Consider the following 24,139-nt stretch of genomic DNA (forward strand, 5'->3'; position numbering starts at 1 on the left):
TTTGGCTCTGGGGCTCAATGGAAACTGGGTGAGCGCCGGGCTGTGCCGAGCACACGCCGGCTGGAGGGGACGGCGAGCGGGCGGGAGGCGGCAGGCAGCGCCGCGCCGCGCTGAGCCGAGTCGAGCGAAGGAGGGACGCGCCGGGCACGGCCGCCACCAGCCCTCCCCAATCCTCCGTCATCCTTCCCGCCGCGGCCGCCTGGCCCCCTGACAGCTGGCGGAGCAGCAGCCTCACACGGCCCCCTTCTCGTCAGGGTGGGTATGGGGGGCGCCCGCCTCCATCTTGGGGCGCAAACCCCGGGGGAAAAGGCGGCCCCTCCGGCTCTTTGTGTGCGCGGAGGGAGGGGGAGGGGGCGGGGGCGGGGGAGGGGGAGGGCAGGGAGCGATGCGCCGGGCCGGGGCCGGGGGTGGGCAGCGGGGGACAAAATCCCCTTTGTGGGGGCGCGGGGAGGGGGTCTCCCCCCTCCAGCGGCGGCGGATTTGGGGGGGGCTCCCCTTTCTCCCCCTTCTCCCCCTGCCGGGGCCCTGCCTGCCGGCGGCGCTGAGCCGAACGGGGATGGGGTGCCGCGCCGGACTGTGCCGTTCCTGGCGGGGGGGGCGCGGGGGTCCCCGCGGGGGGGCCGCCCCCTGAGTGATTTAAACCCCCCACCCCTTGCCGCTTACTGATGCTCCTTGTCTCCCTCCCCAGCGCCCCCACGTCGCTTGTATCAGGGGGTCTGCCTCTGGCGGCGGGGGGGTTGTGTGTGGGGCTCGGTGTTTCCCTTTGTGCGGGGTGGGGGGCGGTAGAGGCGGGGGTCGGTGGCCGCGGCGGGGGGGGGCGAGGGGAAGTTCAGCGCCGTTCCCGGGGGCGGCTGCTTTTTGTTACCTACCCGGAAAAATAACAGCCCGGGTAACGCCGTTTTCGCGTAGTGTTTTGCCTGTAGGGGGTGGGGGTGTAAGGGACATATTTATTATTATTTTTTTTGTGTTCCCCCCTCCCCCCGTTTTCCTGTTGTGGCTATTTCTTCATATGTAGTCCAAACGTTCTGTGCGTGGGGTTTCTTCCCCCCCCCCCCCCATCGCTTTTGCTGCTCTCCTTTTTGTAAGTGTGAAAGGGTCTGGAGGGGTTTGATGTTTTGCATTTCAATCAAAACGTAATTTTTCTTTTTTTTTTTTTTTTTCCTTCCTATTTTTAAGCCAGTTCAAATTACTGTTTTGCCAGCCTCTTTCTTTATTCCCTTCACACACACGCACAAAAAGCCATGTAAAGCCTTTATGGTCTATGGGCAAAGCAGCTCCTGCTCCCCACACCTCCACTGAAAGCTGGAGTGGTGCTGGGCTCGGCAGCCTCCATTATGGAGCCGTGGGTTTGCTTTTGCCAGATCTTTGCTAGCCAGGGCATCTTTTCACTCCCGATCCCCTCAGGTGGGGCCGAAGTGGCCCTCCTGACCCCCCACCCCGAGGTGGTCCCTGCATCTTTGGTCGCCATCAATGCTGGCACAGTAGCATGATATCAACTCTATCGTGTGTTTATATAATGGCCTTTGTGCCTGTACGTGGGTATTTTATATTATATAAAAGGGGATTGGTGCAAAATGGTGTGTGTGGGGAAGCAGCACTGGCGGCTGGATAGTATTTTTTTTATTTGCTATTTTATTATGAGGCTCTGTAGTATATTGTAGGTGTCTGTGTAATGTTGGATATTCACGTATGCAAACGCTCATGCAGAGCACACACTCGCTTTGAGGTTGTATGTGTGTTAATCCCTTATGGAAAACTAAATGGTTTAACTAAATGATTGCCCTGCAGCCCCTGGGAATGCTGCCTTGGCTGGAGAGCGCAGGAAGGGTGGCGGTGCAGGGGGGGTTAAGCCTGCTGGGGGGGGTTGGCGGGCAGGAGGGAGGGGTGGCTTCAAAATTTTACACATATAAATAATATATAGAGAGTAATACAGATTTCATATATAATCATACAAATTTTATATGTAACATTTTCTGTCTTGTAATAGTAGACCGAAGATCAGATGATAAGGGTGGAAACTGTAGATGATGGGGGTATGTGTGTGAAGTAGAAGCAAATGTGGTAGATGTTTGAACTCCTGGAGCAGTTGTTAGGGGGTGGGATGTGTTTCCTGCCCCCTTACCATGAATCCAGGCTGTTGCTCTGTGGCTATCCTCCACCCAGGTTTTCTAAGCACACTTGTGTGTGTGCTGGGGGGGAGATAAGGCAAAATGACAGCTGTGCGAGACCATGATTTTTCACTCCATTATCCTGCTTCCAGCTTCCACCCCCTCGCCCCGGAGCATTTTTTAGATTCCCCTCTGGAGCCTGTTGCTTAATCAGCTAGAAGGGCTGTTGCCTCTTTGTGTGAGAAGCCCTTCTTAACCTGGCTCCTGCCTGTCCCAGAAGGGTGGGACCAAATTTAGGCATGGAACTGCGGTGTTTTAGAGCAGTAAGTGCTGTGCCCTGGTGTGGAGGAGACCCCACCGGGACCTGTTGCCCTGCCTCTGTGGCTTGCTTGGCTGTGCTTGCCCCGGCTGGGAGTTGAACTCGAGTGGAAGTGCTCAGGGTTTGCAGGCCTGGGCAAACACGGCCATGAAGGAAGGAGGTTCAAGAGCTGTCTTCCTGGCAGTGGTGTGACGGGTTCCCAGGGACACAGACCTTTGATCGTTTATTGGAGTAGGAGTGTAAGCAAGTCAGATGTATGTTAATGTGGTTATACAGAACAGCAGGCAGCGGATAAAAATCATGTCTGTTTGCTGTGCCCTCACCCAGGTACGCCTGCCTCCTGGTTTGGTTCCCAAGGCTCTGCCTACATTCCTTGTAGTAAGAAAGTCAGAAATAGCCACAGGGTTTTGTAGACTTGAGATGCACAGAAACCCACATGCATAAGTAAATACTAGGTGAGGGGACTCCACCTCCGAGTGTTTTGTGTGTGGTTTCTGGTGACTGGAGCTCTGCTTTCAGGGTTCACAATGTCCCCTGAATACCTTGATAGGATTATTTCCCTGTATGTCTCTGCAGCCCGTCCATTCCTCTTTCTGTAATCCCATCTCCTGGGGCAGGAGAAGCAGCTCTAGGTTTATTGTATGCCCAGAGTCCTGTAGCTGGGATTATTTTTTTTGTGCTTGTGTCTCACAAGGCCATTCCTCCTGTCTTTCCTTCGGTGATGCTTCTTTCCTACTGAGCTCCAGCAAGGGAAAGTTCCTCTCACCTACTTGTGAAAACATGAATCATTCCTCACCTTTCCTGTCCCCAACAGGCTCTGTGTCTGCATTTTGTACGCTAATAATGTGGCATTGCATAAATTAGGATTGTGGCAAAACCCTCTAAAAGGAGACACGTTGGCTGTCTCAGGAAGAGCTGCAGTTACTAGAATTAAGTTGGTGGCCATGGAACGGGTGAGGGAAATGGGGCTGTTGAAGGGGGAGCTGCTGGAACTGTGTTTGGCCAAGATGTTTGCAGCAGAAGTTGAGGTTGGCAGGGAGAACAAACTCTGTGGCTGTGTTCCTTCAATCGAGTTGGTTTTCTGTGGAAGGTGAGTAGGCTAAGCCTGGGCTTGTTCATGGGGTATAGCAGGTCAAAGGGTTAGCTAATCACCTCAGGTAAAGGGATGAGGAAAGGCCTGACCTGCTAAAAACAAACAGCCGGCACACCTAGGTAGGCAGCAGAGAGTGAGAGGCTCAGGTAGACCAAAGGAGGCTGTGATCCCATCAGCAGAAGCATATGAAGATAAGCAAGTGGTGTTCTAGTCATTGCGTGCCTTGCAGGGTTCAGTTCGACAAGATGCCTCCTCCCTGTCCCTTGTGCCAGCCCCCGCCTAGGGGTGACTGACGGAGTGGCTTGCTCCTGGCAGTCTGTCTGGCTCTCAGAGCCCTTGGGTCCTGTGCTTCACTGCCACTGAGGTGCTAGTCTAGGGCTGGACTAGAGAGTGCTCCTTCTCACAGGGTTTATTGTGCCTGTCCCTTCTGGTGTCTCACGAGGCTACCGCTGTCTGGGTGCCAGGCACTGTAGTTTACAAGGAGCAGTACCATCTCTTGTCACAGTAGTGTGATCACCCACTGAAACCTTCTTAGGAGGGATTTCCTGTGTCCCCCCCAAATCAGCATCTGAACAGAAACAGTGGGGAAGAGATTCCATCCTCCTTCATTCCCATAATGGGAACATGGAAAACAGGCTTGAAAGGGTCATGTTCCTGCAGCGTTTTTAGCTCTTACTGTCCCTGGATATTCAAGAGACCAGGAGAGGTGACAGAGGCCTTGTAGAAGATGAAGTATTTCAAGATTAAAAACTGTACCCAGCCTCTAGTGGGGAGGTCTCTACTGTACTGTCTTACATGATTCACTTCCTGTTTCTGCTCTGACGCTGCGCTTTCTGTGCTTCTTTTCTCAGCACGACTGAACCATGGAGCTTCGAGTGGGGAACAAATACCGTCTGGGCAGAAAGATTGGCAGCGGTTCATTTGGAGACATTTACCTAGGTGAGCATGAGTCTCTGTCCTTCCACCTGTAAGGTTGTTGTTCTCACTTGCGTCATTGTTTTGGGGCTGTTTTTCTTGCCTGTTGATATTTGTGTGTGCCATGTAAGGTTGGAAGTGGTGGAGAGAAAAAGAGCTTCAAGGGATGCTGCTAGCTGCTGCCAGTCTTCTGATGACAGAGAAAGTGGGATGAGCTCAGCTTTGCCTTGCAGATATGAGAGACACAGTGGTGGTTGATTAGACTGGTTTAGATTTGGACTGTTCAGGGCATATTTGTCATACACCCTTATTGCAGCTCTCTTGCTTCCTTTTCTTGAGCTTGGGTGTGTGGGTATAAACTGTTTACAGAGTAGATGGTGGAAAGGGAGGAGATAGCTATTCCTTCAGGGTAGAAATAAAGTTTTGGGAAGACTGGTAGTGGAAGAGGTGGTCCAGCACCTGTGAGAGAGGGTCTGAGACCAGGAGGTCTAAAACAGGTCAGGGAGGGTAGCCCAGTTAAAAGTCCTGGGGCCCAGATCTATTAGATCTGTAATGGGATTTAGAGTTAATATCTGGAAAGGCCTGAGCTGGGAGCTCAATGGACAGAGCTCATGAGGCACTAGGTTTCCTGTTACCATGGCAGGTCACTTGGGGAGAAGTTCTTCCAAGCCAGCATGCTGATGTGTAGATACGTTCCCTAATGCTTTGTCTGATGATATTTTTATTGGTTCAAACCATGTGGGGCCAGAGTGTTGAGACTACCCAGTAGCCTGATCGATCCCTCCATGGAAGCTGGCGTGGCTTTACCTGTTGTCTAGTTCTCACCACTGCCTGTTTTGCTGTAGTCTTGCAGGCCAGTAGAATGATTGCCCTCTCCCTTCTTGGTGTTTGCACCCTTTGGGTATTTACAGATGGTCATCATGTGCTCCTTGACTCTTAATTTGCTCAGTTGAGTTGTGTTTTGCTTCCCAGTACATCCACCACTCCTCACTCTTGCTGCTCGTTCAGTTCTTCCCATTTTGTCCATCTGCTGAGCAGCTTGAAGCCTCCACAGCATTAGAAGTCCAGTGCCTGGCAGTGAAGGGCTACCCTTGAGTGATCTGTAATGTGATGCCTCTACATAGACTGCTTTGGGTCTCCTTGGCTTCCCCCATCATCAACACTGTATCGGGTAGCAAAATTGGCCTTAGCGCACTGTCAGCTGTATTGTGGGAGATCTCTTCTAGGATGTGCAACATCTTCTCATCCCTCCCTGGGTTCCTTTTGTTGAATACCTCTAATTCAGATTACTTTTCCCCGTGTTTGTAAATCACCTTCTGTTTTCTACCTCTTGCTTTTATTTCCAGTTCCCTCTTGCTTTATTATTCTCTGGATTGGTGTTGGCAGCCTCTCTTGATTAAGTATCCTGTGGGAATAATCAGTAACAGGTTTTGTTGCCACCTTTATCCAGAGCATGAACAAAGATGATAAATAATGGATCTGGGATCCCAGTCCCACCGCATGCTTCCTTTACAGCAGCCTGCTCCTGTATGCCACTCCTCTGTGGCCCTCCAGCCTTAGTGTCTCTTGACAGTGCTTTTAATTCCCAGGTGCAAGAGACTGAGAGGTGTTAGCCCAGACACAGCATTTTCCACCTATGGTGGGGCTTGAAGCCTTCCAGACCCTCTCTAGTACAGTATAAATTGCCAGGATATTGCAAAACGTTGGGGTACATGTCGAGAAAGAGCAAAACATTGGCGTGTATGTGGAGAAAGAAGGGAGGTACTGATTGGAAAGGCCTGATACTGTATTTCTCTGTACGATGTAAGAGATCGTTCACCTGTGCAAAGGGGACATGGCAAACAGGCTGTGGTGAAAGGGTTGTGTCTGCCTTGCCTGTAACCAAACAACATGAGGGGCAGAGGAAGCCCCAGTGCCCTAGTGTGGCGAGGGCAGCAGAATGCCTCCAGCTGCCAAGTTCAGCCAAGTTACTTGAATGCAGTATCAAAGCCCTTGTGATGTTCATTGAGGTGCAAGCCAGTGTGTTTTGAAGCAGTGATAGCGAGACTTCTTGGAGCCTGGGTGACTCCCCAGCCTGGAGGGATCAGGCATGTAGTCTCTGATGCTGCGTCTGGAGGATGCTTGTGCTCATCCTGTCTTCTCATGGTCTGCTCTGCAGACAGAGAAACTCATTCATGAGGACTTCTCTCCTGCACCAGATTCACCTCCCAGTTCTCTCTCAACGATGGTGTGGAGACAGAGCAGGGACAGAAAAGCCTTTTCTGTCTGTGTAGGTGAGCATGGGCTCTACGGTTTATCCTCAGCTTCTCTTTTTCAGGATGTTAGTTTGTTCACCTGCTCTGTAACCAGCAGCTACTGCATGCTGTGCTCCTTGGAATTTGTTTTGGGGCTTTCCTGCCAGAAGGAAACTCTAATTTCTACATGGGCAAACACAAAGGATGGATATCTGTTAATCCTTAGCTGGGTCTTAAAGCACAATGCCTTGCTTCCATGCCCTGCCTCGGGGGATAGATGTGCTAAAGGGGGATGTTCACCCCATGTTGGCTTGGGAAGATGAGAAATGAGATCAGGCTGTCCATGGGCCTTGGCTAGCCCATTTGCCTTTAAAAATGCTCACTCAGAAGAGCAAACCCCAGTTTGCAGAGGAACTGCAGAGACCTTTGGGCTGCTGGAGGAGAGGTGCTTTGTCAGAGGTGTTGGCCAAGAGGCAAGGCAGGGTTGCTGAACGTGGTAGCAATCTCCGGGCTGGGATGCACACTGGTGGTGGAGAGGAGCTGGGCAGACAAAGCATGCTGGGACCTGGGCTGGCTGGGGACAGTTCCTGGTGGCAGGCTCCTCCCTTGCTGGGCGGGGAGTGCCTTCCCTTTGTTTCCTGGCCTGTTAACTCTCTGTCGCCCTGTCTGACTTCTTTCATCTGTTCGCAGCCCTCCATTCTTCTTGCTGTTGAGAGGGGAGCCAGCGGTGGGGAGAGCGAAGGGCTGTGCCTGTTGGCTTGCCCGGTGCGCAAGGAGGGTGGTGTTTATTGTATCAGACATGCAGCAAAAGGCTTCCACGCTGAAAGGATCCTGTTTAGCCGGTGACATCCTCTGTCCCCGGGGCTTGTTTCAAACAGCTCGTGATGAATGAGTTGAATTTGTGCAGCCCCCACAGCAGAGCGAGACTGGAGGTGGATGTTAGAAATTATCCCCAATCCTACATACGTCTCTCAAGTGGCTGAAGCTAGGCAGGCTCTACTTCATTTGTCTGAAACGTGATGCTTTCCAGTCTGGAAAGGGAGCAGAGAACTGTTGCGTTTGTACTTGCATCTTTAAAAAAGGTGGTGGTTGAAGTGTGGAACAAAGGATCAGGAAGACTCCTGCCCTTGAATTCCTTCCTCACTTGTGGTGGTCTCAGTCTGGGTAGATCTCTAGCCAAGAAATGGTAGAGGGAGCAACCTGAAGACATAGTGGGTTTTGGGGAGGGGGTGGGGTGAGCCTGAAGCGTTCAGTCAGAGACACCCTCAGCAAAGACTGGCTCGCCATTAGGTCTGATTGGTCCTACTTTTGCTGTTGCAGGCCACAGGGTTTTGTTTCTTCTAAGAGACTAACACCTGTGTTTGGGCTATGTAGAGTGTGGGGCTGAAGATCATGTTGACCATTTGAATGGCATATTCACATTTTGCAGAATCTAAGTTTTCTTGATACTTGCACCTCCTTTCCCTTTTCCTGCTTTATATGCTGGCAGATAACACTCCCCATCTGCAGACAGCCTGGTGGATGGATGCTTCATCATCTTCCTAAACATGCAGGGTAATGTGGAGATGAGAACTCATTCATCTTTCCACTGTTCAGCTTCTGGGGGTAGGGCTCATTCGAAATGCTAATACTGCCAGAAGTCTCCTGAGTGCTCCTCAGTGTTTGTGGGTCAGCAGGTAGATTAGGAGAGGTAAAAATTCCCTTTGGGAACAGACGAGGCTGCTGCAGAGGTTTTGGAGGAAAGTCTTGTCAAAGGCAGGGGAAAGAAAGAAGGGGAGGAAGCACTCATCTTTTTGGATGTCCTGGGTCCATGCTGAATGAAGGCTAGTGATTGAACACTGATTTAAAAGGTAGATGCTAGTCCAGGGCCATGTTCTTCCTGTGATCTGAGCCCCTTTTCCTGCCCTTTTCCTCCTTGCACTCCTAATGCTTGTAAGAAGGGACCTGTGGGGGAGTAAAGGGAATGTAGAGGCTTGTTTTGCTGGTGAGCAGCTTTAAGTTGGAAAATGACAGCATCTTTCCAAAGTAACCATTGGACAAATGGCTCTAGCTCTCAGGATGGCTTTTTCCCTTTCCCTTCTCCTGGATCTTGAGTAAAAACCTTCATTAAATTCATCCCGTTGCTCCTCCTTCTCCTCCCTCGGAGCACCCTAAATAATTCCTCTCCCTCCTTAGTGTTTACAGCCTTCAAATATTTGCAGACTGTTGTCATGTCCTATTCTTCCTCCCCACCCTTCTTAGCTGTATCTCTTGTCTATGTTACATATTTAGCTCTTTTAATCTTTCTTAGTAAATCAATCCCTCTAGGCCCCAATCGTTTGTGTTCCTCTCTTACAAATTCCTAGCAGCTTGTCTGTCTCGACCCGGTGCTATAGTATCTAGATGACGTCTTTTTGCTAGCAGGCAGCTCTTGGCTAACTTTGAAGAGTTCTGGCTTGTACAGAATGGGAGATGGATCTCTTTAGGATCCAAGGGGGGAAGGAATCCAGTTGTGTAAACATTTCCTTTTTCTCTTTGGTCCCTGGCTCTGGAGGCAGTGTGTGAAAGAGGTTGGATAGAGAGGTGTATCCACAGCTGTCCTTGTGGACTCTGAAAGTCTTATCACAGGGATCAGAAGGAACGAATTAACCAGAGCTACCAAGGCTAGCTATGGGATATCTACAAAACATCACCTTTGACTCCAGCTCATGTTTGACATGCATATTCTGGAGCAGTTTATTTTATGACAGTGTTCATAAGTCATTTGTGATCAGAGCTGCTCTCTGATTTGTGTTTGAGTGGAACTTTTAATAGTTCCAGATACGAGGAAGGGCTTGTCTCTGTGTGTGAGGCAGGCGTGGAAGGGGAGAAGAGAGAAGCAAGTCTTGAGTGTCATTCCCGTGACCTGTGTACAGATCTTAATTCTTTCCATTTTAGGATGATGTGAAACATCTGGAATCCTCTCAGCTAGTACAAGAGATAGACCAGCCTGTTCTTCCTTTGAGAGTGCACTTTGGGACCAGAGTGCTGGCTTTTGTGGCTGGTAGCTCCATTCTTTTCAGAAAGGAGTGTGTGTGTGGGGGTGGTTTTGTGTCATTGCAAACTATCTAGCAATACCTTCAACAACGGCATCAGAGTAGCTTAATTCAGTACTGGATTCAGTTCATTTCTTCATGCTTCTAATTTAGGATATAGCAAATGTTTATGTGTTGGCAAAAGGTAAAGGTATTATTAAAGCTACCAGGAGAGGGAGAAGCTGGAGATTGGGAATTGTCTGTATTGAGCAGGTCAGGGCTATAGAGAAACCAGAGGTAGCTGGGAATGTTAACAATGTCTCCTCCTGAACTAATTGGCTCTGTTGAAACGATGTACCTGAGGTAACCAGTGATTTTGCTTGGCAAGAGGTGTTCCATATCACTGTCTGGGGGGCTGGCTTGGGTTCAGGGGCTAGGTATATAATAAGCTAAAACTTCCACTCAGTTTAGGTACTGCTGATACATACAGATTGACCTCCCAAAGTCTGCCATTTTTTGAGATAACAAGGCAGGTAATGTACTGTAGGACTGTTGTTCGAGCCTAGCTGCAAGATCAGAGCTGGTTTCCTATTCCTGTGCCTTCCTCTGGGCTTGCCTTTGTAAATGGCAGTGCTGGAAACTCTGTATGAGGTTGAAGCAGCTGAATCTCATTTCTGTCACAGAGAATAAATTTCAGGGCAAATCTTAAGGTTTTGGCATCTGTACAGGCCTTGTAAAAACCGTTTAGCTTCAGTGGAAGCTTGCACAATCTTCATTTCACCCTCATTTCTATGCAGGAGCCAATATTGCGACTGGTGAAGAGGTGGCCATCAAACTGGAATGTGTCAAAACCAAGCACCCCCAGCTCCACATTGAAAGCAAGTTCTACAAGATGATGCAGGGAGGAGGTGAGATGGGGAGGAAAGGATGGGGCTGGAGGAGTGGTTGAAGAAGGAAATAATTCTGGAAGGCCTTAGAAAGGAAATGATTTGGTGCTACATATGATCTTCTCAGCAGGGGATGCAGCAGTTTTCCTCTGTTCTGTGGGCTTAATCTTTCTCTTTCCCCAGTGGGTATCCCCTCCATTAAGTGGTGTGGAGCAGAGGGGGACTATAATGTGATGGTGATGGAGCTCTTGGGGCCCAGCCTGGAAGATCTCTTCAACTTCTGTTCCCGCAAATTTAGTCTCAAGACAGTTCTGCTCCTGGCAGACCAGATGGTGAGTTTCCTCTGAAGCATTTATGCCTACTCTTCTTTTCCATGCCTTTCTTTCTTTTTTTTTCTCCCCGCACCCCCCTTCCCCCATCCCCCCATCGTCTCTGCTCAAGAACTGCTATATCCCAGGCTTTTTTCATTTAGCAGCAAGTGGTTGCCAGGTTTCTATATCTTGGTAAAGCTGGGGGTCTGGAACCTAGACACCACTGGCTTTTCCTGATCTCCATCTCTCCTTCCTTCTCCTGCTGCTCACCCTGTGTTAGTGTTGCATGCATAGATGCTTTTGTCTGCATGATGAATGATTGGCATCACTACCTGTCTCAACTGAACTGCCCACGTCCTGGCTTTAAGACCCTTAGCTGTTCTGGACCTTCTCCTTTCCCAACCTGGTTAAGTTTGAAAGTTGGCTAGTGTCAGTGCTGAAGCTCGAAGTTTTGGTCTGTACAAATTTGCTTCTCCTCCTTCCTTGTGCTGCTGACAGTGACCTCCCTAGATGGAGGACTGAGCTGGTGCGCAGGGTTGAATTCAGTCTCCATCTCATTCTGTCTCCAGAGGGTGTCTATTCCTTGGCTGTCATCTCAATATTCTCTGTACTCTCACAGGCCAGTGTCCTGGAAAGGGTACTGTTTTTAACAGATGCAGTTATGGCAAGTTTCCTTCTTGCTTGTCTCACTATTTATTTATTCCCCACTCTAGATCAGCCGTATTGAGTACATTCATTCCAAGAACTTCATTCATCGGGATGTAAAGCCAGACAACTTCCTTATGGGCCTCGGCAAAAAAGGCAACCTAGTATACATCATTGATTTTGGTTTGGCCAAGAAGTACCGAGACGCCCGGACCCACCAGCACATCCCTTACCGGGAAAACAAGAATCTGACTGGCACAGCCCGTTACGCCTCTATCAACACCCACCTGGGAATTGGTGAGCCTACTGTTGCCCCTTGGTGGGGCTTTCCAGGGGAGGTCATGTGTCCCCAGAAGGAGGGGGCTGGGTTCTGTGCCTGGCTCAGCTGCTGACCTGCCTCGGGCAAATAACTTTAACTGTTACGCCTGTGTTACCTGTCCTGCCTTTTGTGGCACTCTGAGCTCCTAAAGGCAGAAACTGTCTACCAGTACGTGTTTGTGCACTGCTTAGGACAGTGGGGGGCCCTGTTTAGCATCAAGGTGGTGACCTCTCCGACTCTGCTGCTACTGATTCTGGCCTTGCGCAATTTTTGCAGGCTGATTAGATACATAAAGGAGACATTCACAGGCATTGAGCCTTTAGGGATATGTGCCGTTGAAACCTTTCTTGTTGGCTTCTGAGTGCCTTATTCTGTAGGTGTCAGAGCTGGAGGATACAGGCACACCGCAATATGGTGATATTCCTGTTACCCACCACTGAGAATGGGGACAGTCATGTGCTGGAAATGTACAAGAAGCTGAAATGGGGGGAAGCTTCATGATGCCTGGACAACCAGGTTTTGTGATTGAGGATTGGCTGTCATGGGTCTTCAGATTATGTGTGCGTCTGTGAACCACACTGCCCTGTTCACCACTGAGGGAGACTGAGACAGCTTTAGGGAGGTAGGGCTCTGCCTTCAGTGTCTATGGCTAGTACTGTGGGATGAAAAATAGACTGGGAAAGAGTCCTGAGTTCAGCCGAGTGTTATTACACTGGTGATAGCCATCATCCCAAGTTTTGTAAAAATCTTCTGTGGGTTAGTACCCACAGTGCTTAAACCACCTGAAGTCACCCAAACTCTTGTCCTAGGAATGAGCCCCTGATGCGCAACACCTGTTTGCTGTGAGGAACAGTGAAAACCTCTTGCAGTTCTCTCTTTCGTTCCCTGAATGGAAAATTCTCTTTGGTGTGTGACCTCTTTCCCCTGCAGACTTCAGCTAAACTTTGCCTGTCCACAAGTGCAAAGCTTTCACAGTTACCATAGGGTTCATTCTGAGCAGGTGGACTTTGTTCCACTACTGATTGGCAAATCTGAAGAGCAGAAACACTGAAGCTGCCCTGCCTGCAGAGCTAGGAAAGTAGCTGCTGTGCTTGTAGCTCTGTATTTCTGGGAGACCTTCTGAAATGCGTAAGCTGGGAATTAGAAAATAAGAGCAAGAAACTCAAACCTTTTTAAACTAACAGCTTCCACAGGATTTTGTGTCCTCATTCTTCCTAGGGAAAGCTTCCTAGTCTCCCCTCTTGCAGATGGTTTCTCAGAAATCTGGAGTCAAGACTCGACCTGCAGAAATTAAAGCAGTTTCCCACCATCTTCCTTGCTTAATAACTGTATAACTGTAGACTGAAAATGCTTTATTTATATCAAAATGGGGAGTGTTGTGCATTGAGAGTGGGCTGTGATCTCTTGACCTCTTCCGTGTAGTAAAAATAGTTCTTGTAGAGCTTTCCGAGTTGGTCTTCTGTATTTTGGCTTGACCTGCTTATATATAACTGACTCTCCATTGAATTCTCAGTCAAGATTTCCACAGCCATGGTAACTGCCGCAAGGAGACATGCACAAAATAATTCTCACTACTATGTCTGTCGATTCTTTTGTGTGTGCCTGCTCTGTATGAACAGATCACGAGAGGCTAAATGTCTGGTTGTGGAGTTGGCTTTTTTTTAAAGGATGTTATTATTCATTCCGTCCCGACTTAGCCCTTTACTACTGGTGCTTGGCTTGTGTATCAGGATAAAGAAACAATGTCTGAACACTAATCCAAGGTCAAATTGCATATGCCATCAGTCTGAGCACAGCCGTCACTCTCTTCATGCCCTTTGCTTTGGCAAGGTCTGGGTGTGAGTTACTCTGTGCAACAGGTCTTGGGTGTATTATCTCCGCGTTGCAGCTCATTCCCCTGAATGGCATAAATGTTACTTGTTTTACACAGAGGACAGGGGATGGGGGTGTCAGGGTTGCAGCTGGAGTTCCAGTTTCTCAAGACCTTGCTACAGGGTGTATGACAGACATGTTTGTGAGTTAGCAGCGTTGCCGTGTGAGCCATCACTCTGAATTTTGTGATTTTTCAGAGACTAAATTCTCTGTCTTAGTGTTACATTAATGTGGTTTAGGGAGAGGAAAGGAACCAGGTGCTGGGGTATTCATGTGACAGGAATAGCAAATGAATAAATGCCTTTTATTTGAATGTGCAAGCTAAGGATTGGGCATTCCGATGTCTGGAGGAAACACATTCTTTTCCCAGTGACTGGGGGGAAAAAGTTGGAGGCAAGATTGGGGAGGGTTTCCACAGCTGGAGACTTACTGTTGGAGGAGTCATTGGACTGTGCAGACTTTGGTTCACGCATTCCAGTCAATTTTCACATGCTCTGGGAATAAGAGTCCCTTGCACCCTCAGGAGCTTGTAAAGTCTGAAATAGAAGATGCCCAGGGGTGCCCAGGAGACAGCCTTGCAAGAAGCCTGGTGGGCTCTGTCTGGAGAACAGGAGGCAGGGGGCAGTTCCTCCTCAAATGCACATCCTAGATGGCATCAGCGTAGGCTGTGCAGATCATAAAGTTCTTCTCATCTTGCCCTTTGTCGCCCATTCCAGACTTCTGTGTGTTTTTAAATGCTGTTGACATGCAGTGGGGAGAGGAAGGGGAAGTGTAGTCCCAGCATGTGGAAATTCAGATCTAAATATGTAGTCAGGAAAACATTGCTTGGTTAAGACTGCTTGCAGCTGAGCTGGCTCCAGTGAAGACAGATGATTTCTAGGGAGTCCTGCATGGGAACAGCATCACTTTGGATAGTACTGGGGTGGAGGGAAGCACTGTCCTGGGGGAGCAGGAGGCCCTTCAGGCTGCAAAGAAACATGTTTTTTCATGAACTTTGTGTCCAAGGTAACCAGTCCCCTCAGTCTCCTGTCTTTGCCCAAGCGTGTCTTCCCCAGGTAACTCACAGTCCTGCTCACCCTGGACACTGCTGCTGAGGACCGTGCTTTGGGAAGGGAGTGAGGGGGTGGGCTGGCTGGGAACCTCCCTGGGAGCGGGAGGGAACTGGCAGGAGATTGCTTGCAGGGTGGGTTGGGTTTGAGAGGTCTGCTGGGTTGTGTGAGAAGGCAGTCCTCTGTTTTCTGTTGGATGGGGTTTTGTGAGTGAGGGAGGAAAGGTTGTCTTATAAAAGTAGCAGTCCCCTGTGTGTTGTAGGAGAGCTGCAAAGCTGAAATGAAATGGAGAAGGGAGTGTGATGTGGTGTCATAGGTCATGACTGTACAGCTTCTGGACTGACTCACCCTAGGCATGCGTTCATGTCACCGTGTTTCTCTTTTCAAACGATGAAGTGAGATTATTTTTTTTTTCTTTTTTTTCCTGTGTCCCAGGAATGCTGTGAGAGTTATTAAATGATTGTCAAGCTTCTAAAAGAGGAAAGCAATGATATTGAATAATGTTTCTTTGGTGTGTAGAGGTGATTTTTTTTTTTTTTTCTTCTAACTCTTAATTACTCCAGTTTTGTTGTCTGATGTTATCTAGTATCTTGAAATTGTTATATAAAGCCAGGCAAAAAAAAAAATAAAATTTGGAGATGTGTAGTAGTAACTGAAGATGAAACAAACAAATGGGCTGTAGGAACTGTTGTTCTCTTCAGCATCATCCAAGGTGTTTAATTCAGGATCTTGTAGTTAGGGTTGCAGGTGAAAGACAGCTACAATGTTTTGAGGTACCTTGACAGCTGTGACTTACCATGTTGGTGCTTCAGAATTGTAATAATTTGAATCTCACTGAAATTGTTTAAGTGGACTATAGTGACCACATATACCATAGGTATTGGACATCAGGGATGCAATGAAATCAGAGATTTATCATGCAGTATTTTAGTAGTTAGGTGTAATGCTTGCAATTGTTTTTCCTTGATCATGTTGCTGTGTTAAAGCACAGTTAAGGTGTGTTTGCATGCACCTAATGGATGCTAGTGAGCTGTCCAGTTTGACTTTGTAATGCCTCTCATTGCCTCTGGTAAGGGCTTATAGCTTCCCCCACCAACTTAAGGCTCCCTAACCTCAAGTCTGTAACTTTGGCCTTCCTCAAATCACTAGGACTGTGCCTACACAGAACATATCCTGTTCTGGATGGGGTTGGTAGCTGTGCTTAAAGCTGCTGTGCTCCACCCAAGTGAAGGTGTATGGTCCAGCCTGCCCTAAGCAGTGTGGAGTTCAAGCAAGATTTTGGAGACAAGATCCCAATTTATTCCTAAAAGGCTGATTTGCTTCTTCAGTAGGTTTCTCTGGTTCCTGCTTTGCCTTTCTGTACTCCTCTGAGGGGTACCACCATGCTGTAGATGAGGAACCTGCAGTTACAGGCTTTAAAGCTACAGAATGCATAAGTCAGTGGCTGGCAAATTGCAGGATTGATGTTACCCATGTCTCCTGTGCTTTCAGGTCCTGGATGTGTGTTCTGACTCCATTTCCACACGCCTCCTGTCTCGGGATGTAGGTCATTATCAAATATTGTTTAGTTTTATTTACTTGATATGTGTAGTGTGTAATCATGGCCCTCTGAGAGTACGTGTATCCTAATCTTAGGCCAAATGCAAAACCGGGTTTCTTTTTGCTGCACCCTGCATAGCATCTAAATATCTCACAGCCAGTCGTGTAGTTATCTTTGGCAGCAGCCTGATAAGATTAGGAAGTATTAGCCCCTTTAAAGCGGGCAACTTGAGGCAGTAAGTTAGTGAGGCTCAAAAAATTACGTTATTTCTGCATGCTGAAAATAAGACACTTCGGGGATCTGCAGGGCTGCTTTCTCCTCTACTCCTGTCTTGGCATTTCACATGCTTTGACCCAAAGGCTCTCTCCTCCTGGTTATGGAGCGATGAGACCCTCCTTTTCTTTTGCAACCACAATGTTTGTTTGTTTCCCTTCCCCCCCCCCCCCCCCCCCCCCCGATATTTTTAACTTAGCAAGCACCCTAGTTCTCAAAACTACTAGGAGGTTATAAGAGAAATGCAGGAGGAAGAAGGGTCTGTGGTGACCCACAGCTTGTGTCTGTACATCTGGACATGTAGATCTGTGACCTGCTACAGCTACTCCTTCATCAGGGTTCAGTTCAGCTAGTGGAGGAAGGGGTAGCTGTAATAACCTGCTGGCCTTTGAATGGGGCAGGTGGTAGCATGTAACTGATACTGAGAATTAACCCACAGGCCAATACATAATCTGCAGCATCCTCCATGGCATAGCACTGAATCCAGCAAAATGTGCTGTAGTTATAAATCAATGTAATAGATGAATCTCTTTAGTCTTTACCCTGTGCTCTCCCTCAAGCCATATTTTGGCTGTCTGTTACCTATATAAGTTGTTGTCCTCTTCAAGATGTAAATTACTTTCTCCAAAGTGTCTGTTATATTTTATTTGGGAGGAGAATAAGGGCAAGAGCTTCTTGGCAGAACTTACAGATGAATTTGTAAGCATGTTGGAGGAGCTGGGAGGAGTTTCACAAGATAACAGTCAACATTTTCAGTTGCTGCAATTCTGCTTCAGCTGCATCTTGAGCTAACTTGAAACTTAAAATGGGTTGTCCATTCCAGAGAACAAGTTCAATGTGGAATGTTTTTGTTTGGGGAAACAATTTTTTTTTTCTTGTAAATAAGCATCTAAAAGCGGGCCCTTAGCATGTCATATTGAGGGCAACTGAGTAGAGTTGGTAGTTACACCAGTTACACAGTCATCCCCTGTTTGGAGGGGAAACTTTGGTTCAAAGTGTACTTCTGTATTCATGCCTCTTTCCTCCACAGCTTGAAAAATGCCACCAATCCAGAAAGATCTTTGTACAGTATTACACGTTAGGCTTCTCTAAACTATGAACAAAGTTGTTTACCACAAGAAGGGGTCGCTAGTTCCTCATTTCTGCCTTGTGTAAAGAGTATCAGCACATTAATTAGAAGATGAGTTTGAAAGGGTAGTGTTGGGCTTACCTCTTTTAGCTTTGTCTTTTCATGAGTACTTCCATCATGACTAATCCCCTGGGTGAAGTATAAATCTGGGTGGAGAAGTGTTAGGTGCCCTTCCTCTGGGAGCAGGCAGTGTCACTGCAGCACTTCTTGAGCTGTTGAATTCTTGTGTGAATTAGGGCTTGCCCAAGTGAGGAGGTAGTCAGAGTAATTATTCATTTATGAAGTGGGTTGGGCTGTGTGGGGAGAGGAGTGCTTTAACTCTTGCAATATGAACATCCCCACAGGAATTTGTGCTGGAATGTCTTCTGCAAGTTTGTCTATCCATAGAAATCTACTGAAGAACAGAGAGGCGTTGTTTCTTTTGTTCCTTGTGCACCTCCAAAGCTGTGGGGCTGCCAAAGCAGTTTTGGTTGCTACTCACTCCTTGCCCCTTTGTAACTTTTCTCACAGAACAAAGTCGCCGTGATGACCTGGAGAGCCTGGGCTATGTGCTCATGTATTTCAACCTGGGTTCGCTGCCCTGGCAGGGCCTTAAGGCTGCCACCAAGCGCCAAAAGTACGAGAGGATCAGCGAGAAAAAGATGTCAACGCCCATTGAGGTGCTCTGCAAAGGGTACCCTTGTAAGTGCTCTGATCTTGATGGCTGTCTTGTCTGATGTGTGGCTTGCTTTCCTGCTGAAACCCCATGGAGCACTGACTCCTGAAGGGCAATGACCAGTACCCCCAGACCAGGATGTGCTGCTGACACTAGTGATGAGAAGGATAAGAGACCAGTGGTGATACACTTCTGGTTCAGAAGTGGGAAATGTTTTTGTGGAGAGTAGAGCCTTGTGTTAGTAAGGGCATGAGAGTGCTGAGAGGGATCTTCTTCAGGACCTCAGGAACAGTCTGGAAGCAAGGTGGGCAGTGAGGTGAGAAGGTGTACTGATGATCCTCAGTTTTTACCGGATAATGAGGATGAGGGCCGAGTGTGATGAATTTCAGAAATAACCAGACAATGAAGTGGCAAATGCAGTTCTTTGTAGGTAAGCATGGAGTAATGTGTGTGAGGGAAAAGAGAAGGCCTGGTCCTTCTGTCATATGCAGAATACTAGGCTCTGAGCTGACTAGTGCCATTCATCAATGAGCAGTTACAGTAGGTGGTTCTATGAAAGCATCAACTTTGTGTTTACTGGCTACTGAGGAAAGCAGATGAGGTATTAGGAATTACTAGGAAAGAAAAGGAAGCCCAAACAGTGTGCATAAACCCATGGCCCACTTGTACCCTGCATGCACTCTGCAGCTCTGGTCCATCCCACTATTTCAGAAAAGATCTGGCAGAACTGTAAAAAGGTCCAGGAAAAGGCCAAAAGGGTGATCAGAGGTGAGATGATTTCTATACAAGCAATGAATTTGCTGGATCCTAGAAAAAAGGTGATTTGAAAGGTGATAGAAGTCTACACACTCACTATGCATCCAGAAATTTGGATGGGAGCTGATTATTTGGTGGCCGTAGTTCTTGTATTGGAAGAGAAACAAAGCTGGCTCCTAGCTTCAAAACAAAATGGTGTCGTTCTTCACACAGCCAGATACTTAAAGCTTTCTCCTCTGTAGCCGTCTACTGGCCACTGCTAAAGACAGGCTACTGAGCTAGAAGGACCTGTGGACTGAGCTGAGCTTCCCAAAGCTCACCTCCACCTATTTTTAAGACGTGCATTGTTACTGTCCATCAGCAGGCTCTGTGACTTGCTACCTTTTGCTTGGAGAAGGAGCCAGAAAGAGAGAGATGCATGAGCATTTCCCCTGGTAAAACCAGGAAGGGGGTGATCTTGGCCAAAGTATTGCGACTGGCAGCCTCCATTCTTGTTACATAGCTCTGTGTTTGTGCCATCCTGGTCCAGCACGCTGCCGCTGAAAGGTTGCGGTGACACCAGGGGGGTTGGATGGTGTTCAACAGCCAAGTGTTCTCTGCTCTCTCCAGCTGAGTTCTCGACATACCTCAACTTCTGCCGTTCACTGAGGTTTGATGATAAACCTGACTACTCATACCTACGGCAGCTCTTCCGCAACCTCTTCCACCGCCAAGGCTTCTCCTACGACTACGTCTTTGACTGGAACATGCTTAAATTTGTAAGTGTCTGTGGCAAAATGGCTGGAGGGACAGGGGTTCATTTGTATCATGGGGATGGGGGAGGGAAGTTGGAAACTGCCTGCCATTTGTACTTGCCCCTGGGGAGCAACTTGAGAAAGGGGAGCAGGCAGAGTGAAAAGGGGCAGAGTTGTTTCATGGTGCTAACTGGGGAGGTGTAGCTACTGTTGTGTTAGTGAGTGTGTCTGTTGGAACATGTGTGTCAATAGATCTATAGGTAGGTAGAAATAATTTTTTTTCAGGAGAGAACTAGATTTGGAGGTTGGATACAGACGTGGATGGCAGTGATAGCTGTAGTACCGTTTGCTTTCTTCCCTGTTTTTTCATGGAAGAGAATGAGGCTTGGTGGGGAGAGAACATGTTTTGGGGATGGAACTCTGCTTTGTTGGCATGATGGCGCACAGTTTTTCTTCTGTATGGGGCTGCTACGGTCTCTCCTGCCTGACAGCCATGCGTGGCATGGGGGTTTCTCTCCTCCTCAGGGAGCAGCCCGGAACCCTGAGGATATGGATCGGGAGCGGCGAGAGCATGAGCGAGAAGAGAGGATGGGGCAACTCCGGGGGTCAGCCACGCGAGCGCTGCCCCCTGGCCCGCCTGCTGGAGCCACTGCCAACCGTCTTCGCAATGTCACTGAGCCCATGGCCTCCACCCCCACCTCCCGAATCCAACAGTCCGGTGAGTGGGGTGGGAGAGCTGGAGGAGCATGCCGCCCCTGTTGTTGGCTGGATTGTTGACTCTTGTCTCACATTTCTCTGCCCCAACAGGAAACACGTCCCCCAGAGCAATCTCAAGAGTGGACAGGGAGCGGAAGGTCAGCATGAGGTTACACCGAGGAGCTCCTGCCAATGTCTCCTCATCTGACCTCACAGGGCGGCAAGAAGTGTCACGGATTTCAGCATCACAGGTGAGTCCCTGCTGCGATGTTCGTGGCCTTGGTCTGCTTGTCCTGGAAGGACTACAGGCCCCACAGCAGTTTTTACCTGATCTGCTGGAGCTGACATGAGCCTGAAGCTTCTAGTGTGGTGAGGGGAATGGTACCAAGTTACACCTTCACTCTTCAGTTATGTGTTTTCTGGAGGCCATGCTTAGTACTGTCATCTTAGCTCTGCTTTGCTTGGAGTAAGCCTTCATCTGGTTGTCTTCCAGACTGCAGAGATTTGAAGAAGTGGAACAGTAAACTCTTGGGAGGGAGTTGGGAAGGAGGATGTCCTGAGAGGAACACAACTTCTCTGTTTTGGTGTCCTTTGTGCCTTTTTCCTCCTCTCCATCCCTTACCTCTTCTTTCTTTTCTCTTAGACAAGTGTGCCATTTGATCACCTTGGGAAGTGAGGAGCAATTGCCACTGGACCAGTGTTTGCTTAGGTGAGCATGCCCTCATGCCTGGGGTCCCTCAAGGAGGGAATTGCTGGCATTAGGGATTAGATTAAGGCTTTGATGTTGCTGTGTCGAATTGGTATGTTTCCTTTCCCTTTGCTTTACTTTGAGATTATTTTTTTTTTTTGCTTCAGAGGGTTGGCAGCCAAAACCTTGAGGGGATGGATTATCTTGGGTGTGAAGGTAGCTTCCATTTCTCCAAGAGGGTGGGGTGGGTGCAGAAGGTGCTGGGCCAGGGAGCCATTTTGGTAGTTCCTAATGAATGCCTTTCTGGCAGTGTGATAGTGTTGGGGAGGAGGGTGCTGAGTATGTGAGACTTTGCACAGCTAGTGAGTGCCTCTTGTAGAGGAAACAACAGTAGCTGGACAAGGTAATTCCAAGGGGTGGCAGGAGTGTGGAAGAAAGGGCTGATTTGATTTGTTACACTCCAGTTGGCATTGGAAGTGCTGGGAAAAGCCTTTTCCCCTAACATCTCTTCCATTTTTCTCTCTTTCTAATTCTCTTCATAGTGTCTTCACTGTATTTTTCTTTTAAAAAACAAAAAACCCAAAAAACAAACAAAAAACTAAAAAAGACAAAAAACCAACAAAAAAACCTGACAATTTCTTTTTGCCAACGACGAGGAGTCAAGCTGTGCCCCCACGCTGGTGTGAGCCGTTTCAGAGAGGGCTGCCTGTGTCCCCCAACGTGAGCACCTCCAAGCAGTTGACGACGTGGGAGCCGTGTGAGAACACCTCCGCTGCCCCCAGCCCCACCCTGGCCCTACTGCTGCCTGCACCGGTCACCCCCACTTCCTTCTCCTGACTCTGCTCCTGGTTTTGTTTTTTTTCTCTCTTCCCCCCCACCTTCTTCTGGGTTCTCTTCTCCTGCTTTGTTTTTTTATTATTACTTTCAAATCATGTGGTTTCTAGCCATATAAATTTTGACTTTGCCCTCCTTTTCTTCTGAGGGCAGGGTAGGGTGGTGGGGAAATTTTTTTTTATTATTATTTTTATTTTTTATTTGTTTTTTTCAGGAGCCTTGTGGGCCAGGAGGGAATCAGATTCCAGCCATGCTTGATGGTAGAAGTCTGATTTTTATTACTATAACAGAATTTATTTTCTCAAGCATTAAATGAATTTTAAGCTGTGAGGGGAATTGTGGCAACAGTCTAATCATTGACTTGGGCTTCCTTTTCTTGGGTGGCTTCTCTGTGGGTTTTTTTTGCCTGTTGGGAGAAGTGCCAGACTTCCATGATCTGCGTGGCCCTCATAAGCCAAGGGACCTCTATGGAGAGGTACCTGCGCCCAATGGAGGGTGGGAAGGCTGGAGCTGAAATACGGGGAGAAATACACTTCCCATTCCTGCAGCGGGGTCTTTTTTTTTCGTCTGGCTGTGCGTGTTTTTCTATTTTTTATTTTTTTAATTAAAACTTGTTTTAATTCCTGCGGAGAGAGTGTGGGACTTGAGGAGAAGAGAGGGGTGCACAGAAACTGGAGTTTGGTGTTCTTTCAGAGCCATGGCTCTTGCTCTCTCCTTCCCTCATGTAACCTCAAGTAAGATCCACCGTACATGCACAATCCCTTCCTGCCCTCTCCCACCCATCTCCCCCCCTCCCCCCCCCTTAGTTGTTTTTACATATAATTTAGGAATACTCAAGCTGCTTTGTGGCACTTGGGGCTTTGAAACACAATGATTACCACTGCGACCTATGGCCTGTAGCAGACACACTGTCACTGTAGTGTGGAGCCGATGGGTTGTTGGCAGGGTGGGGAGGGTGGGGTTAGTCTTTGTTTTGTTTGTTTTTATCCTTTCTATTTAACACGTTATTTTTCCTCCCTATTTTTTTCCTAATTTATTTACCCCTCTTACTGTCTCTCTTTTTTTTAATTAAAGAGCAAAACTTTTTATTACTTTGTAATTTAAAAAAAACAAAAAAAAACCTGAAGAACTTTGGGGGGGATTTTGTACTTTTTTCCTGTGTAAATATTGGACTTTTTTGAGCTTTATCGTGGTTGTTAATTTGAAGTAATAAAGTAGAAAATGATAAAGTGACGCCAGCATCTGTCATTTCTTCCTTCCCTGGCATCCTTGCTGGGAGTGACATCTTACCCGCAGGAAGCACCGTCTTGTGGCTGAACCTGTTCCTGAGTTCCAGGAACGAGTTTGATCAGAATTACTGGAAAAAAGGCACAGGGCTGGAGTGCCTAAAAATAAATCTGAGCTGATCTCTGCAGTTGCAGCCTTGGAACAGCAAAAGCTATGTGAAATCTGATTCAGGATCTCTCAGTTCCTGGATCTGAGCCGCTGGTGTCCCAGGCGTCTGGCCTTCAGGAGAGGGATGGGGCCTTTCCATGCTGTTGTTGGCTTTGGGTGTGCACAGAGTTCAACAGAGGTGGACCCTGGGTTTTATGTTTTCTTGCTTTCTTCTATCCTCAAACTTAAATCATGGAGGAAGGGGAAGGAGAGGGGTCAGCGCAGCAGCCCTGAGCACCTGGCAGCAGCACGGTGCCTGATGCAAACATGCTGAACCTCCCTGTAAAGTGCCTGCGGTAGTGTGGTTTGTTTGGGTTTCTCCTCCTTTGGTTGCCTAACCTGTCCTAGCAGTAAATGACTAAATTTTAATACTGATTTATTTTTAAATCGCTGCTCCTGTAGTTACGCTTCCCTGCATTATCCAGATGAGAGGCCTGTTTCTTGCAGGCTGCGTAAAACTCTTGAAATTGATTTTTCAGAACCACCTGCTGGGAATAAATGGTGGATCTTGGTGACTGCAAATGCCTTCCAAGCTTGTTCTCTGCCAGCTGAGCAGGAAGAGCTTCTCCTTTGTTTGCCCGCTGTGTGGGGCTTCCAGCTCCTCAGAGGAGAGAAGATGGCAAGGAAGGAGAAAGAGGAGGGAAGTTCAGGGGTG

General features: G+C 48.1%; 1 protein-coding gene across 2 annotated transcripts; it reads left to right on the forward strand.

Moving 5' to 3' along the window:
• CSNK1E (casein kinase 1 epsilon) lies at positions 1–23,283 on the forward strand. Of its 2 annotated transcripts, none has more exons than XM_055809172.1 (11): positions 1–255; positions 4,372–4,459; positions 10,460–10,570; positions 10,733–10,881; positions 11,574–11,802; positions 18,198–18,368; positions 19,708–19,856; positions 20,358–20,550; positions 20,640–20,779; positions 21,172–21,237; positions 21,759–23,283. In XM_055809172.1, the coding sequence occupies exons 2-10, from the start codon at positions 4,384–4,386 to the stop codon at positions 21,202–21,204; spliced, it is 1,251 nt and encodes a 416-aa protein (XP_055665147.1). In that variant the 5' UTR covers positions 1–255; positions 4,372–4,383; the 3' UTR covers positions 21,205–21,237; positions 21,759–23,283. The 2 variants fall into 2 exon arrangements, with proteins under 2 accessions (XP_055665147.1, XP_027636140.1); XM_027780339.2 differs by lacking the exon at positions 1–255 and adding an exon at positions 1,986–3,517.
• Positions 23,284–24,139: the final 856 nt, after the last annotated feature.

The sequence above is a fragment of the Falco peregrinus genome, chromosome 6, assembly GCF_023634155.1.
Source record: "Falco peregrinus isolate bFalPer1 chromosome 6, bFalPer1.pri, whole genome shotgun sequence".
Classification (NCBI taxonomy): Eukaryota; Metazoa; Chordata; class Aves; order Falconiformes; family Falconidae; genus Falco; species Falco peregrinus.

Excerpts from the sequence above, each read along its gene's own strand:
- CSNK1E (XM_055809172.1), top strand. The coding sequence starts at position 4,384 with ATGGAGCTTCGAGTGGGGAACAAATACCGTCTGGGCAGAAAGATTGGC. Across the intron at positions 10,571-10,732 it reads CAAGATGATGCAGGGAGGAG|TGGGTATCCCCTCCATTAAG; the intron begins GTGAGATGGGGA and ends CTCTTTCCCCAG. Across the intron at positions 19,857-20,357 it reads ACTGGAACATGCTTAAATTT|GGAGCAGCCCGGAACCCTGA; the intron begins GTAAGTGTCTGT and ends TCTCCTCCTCAG.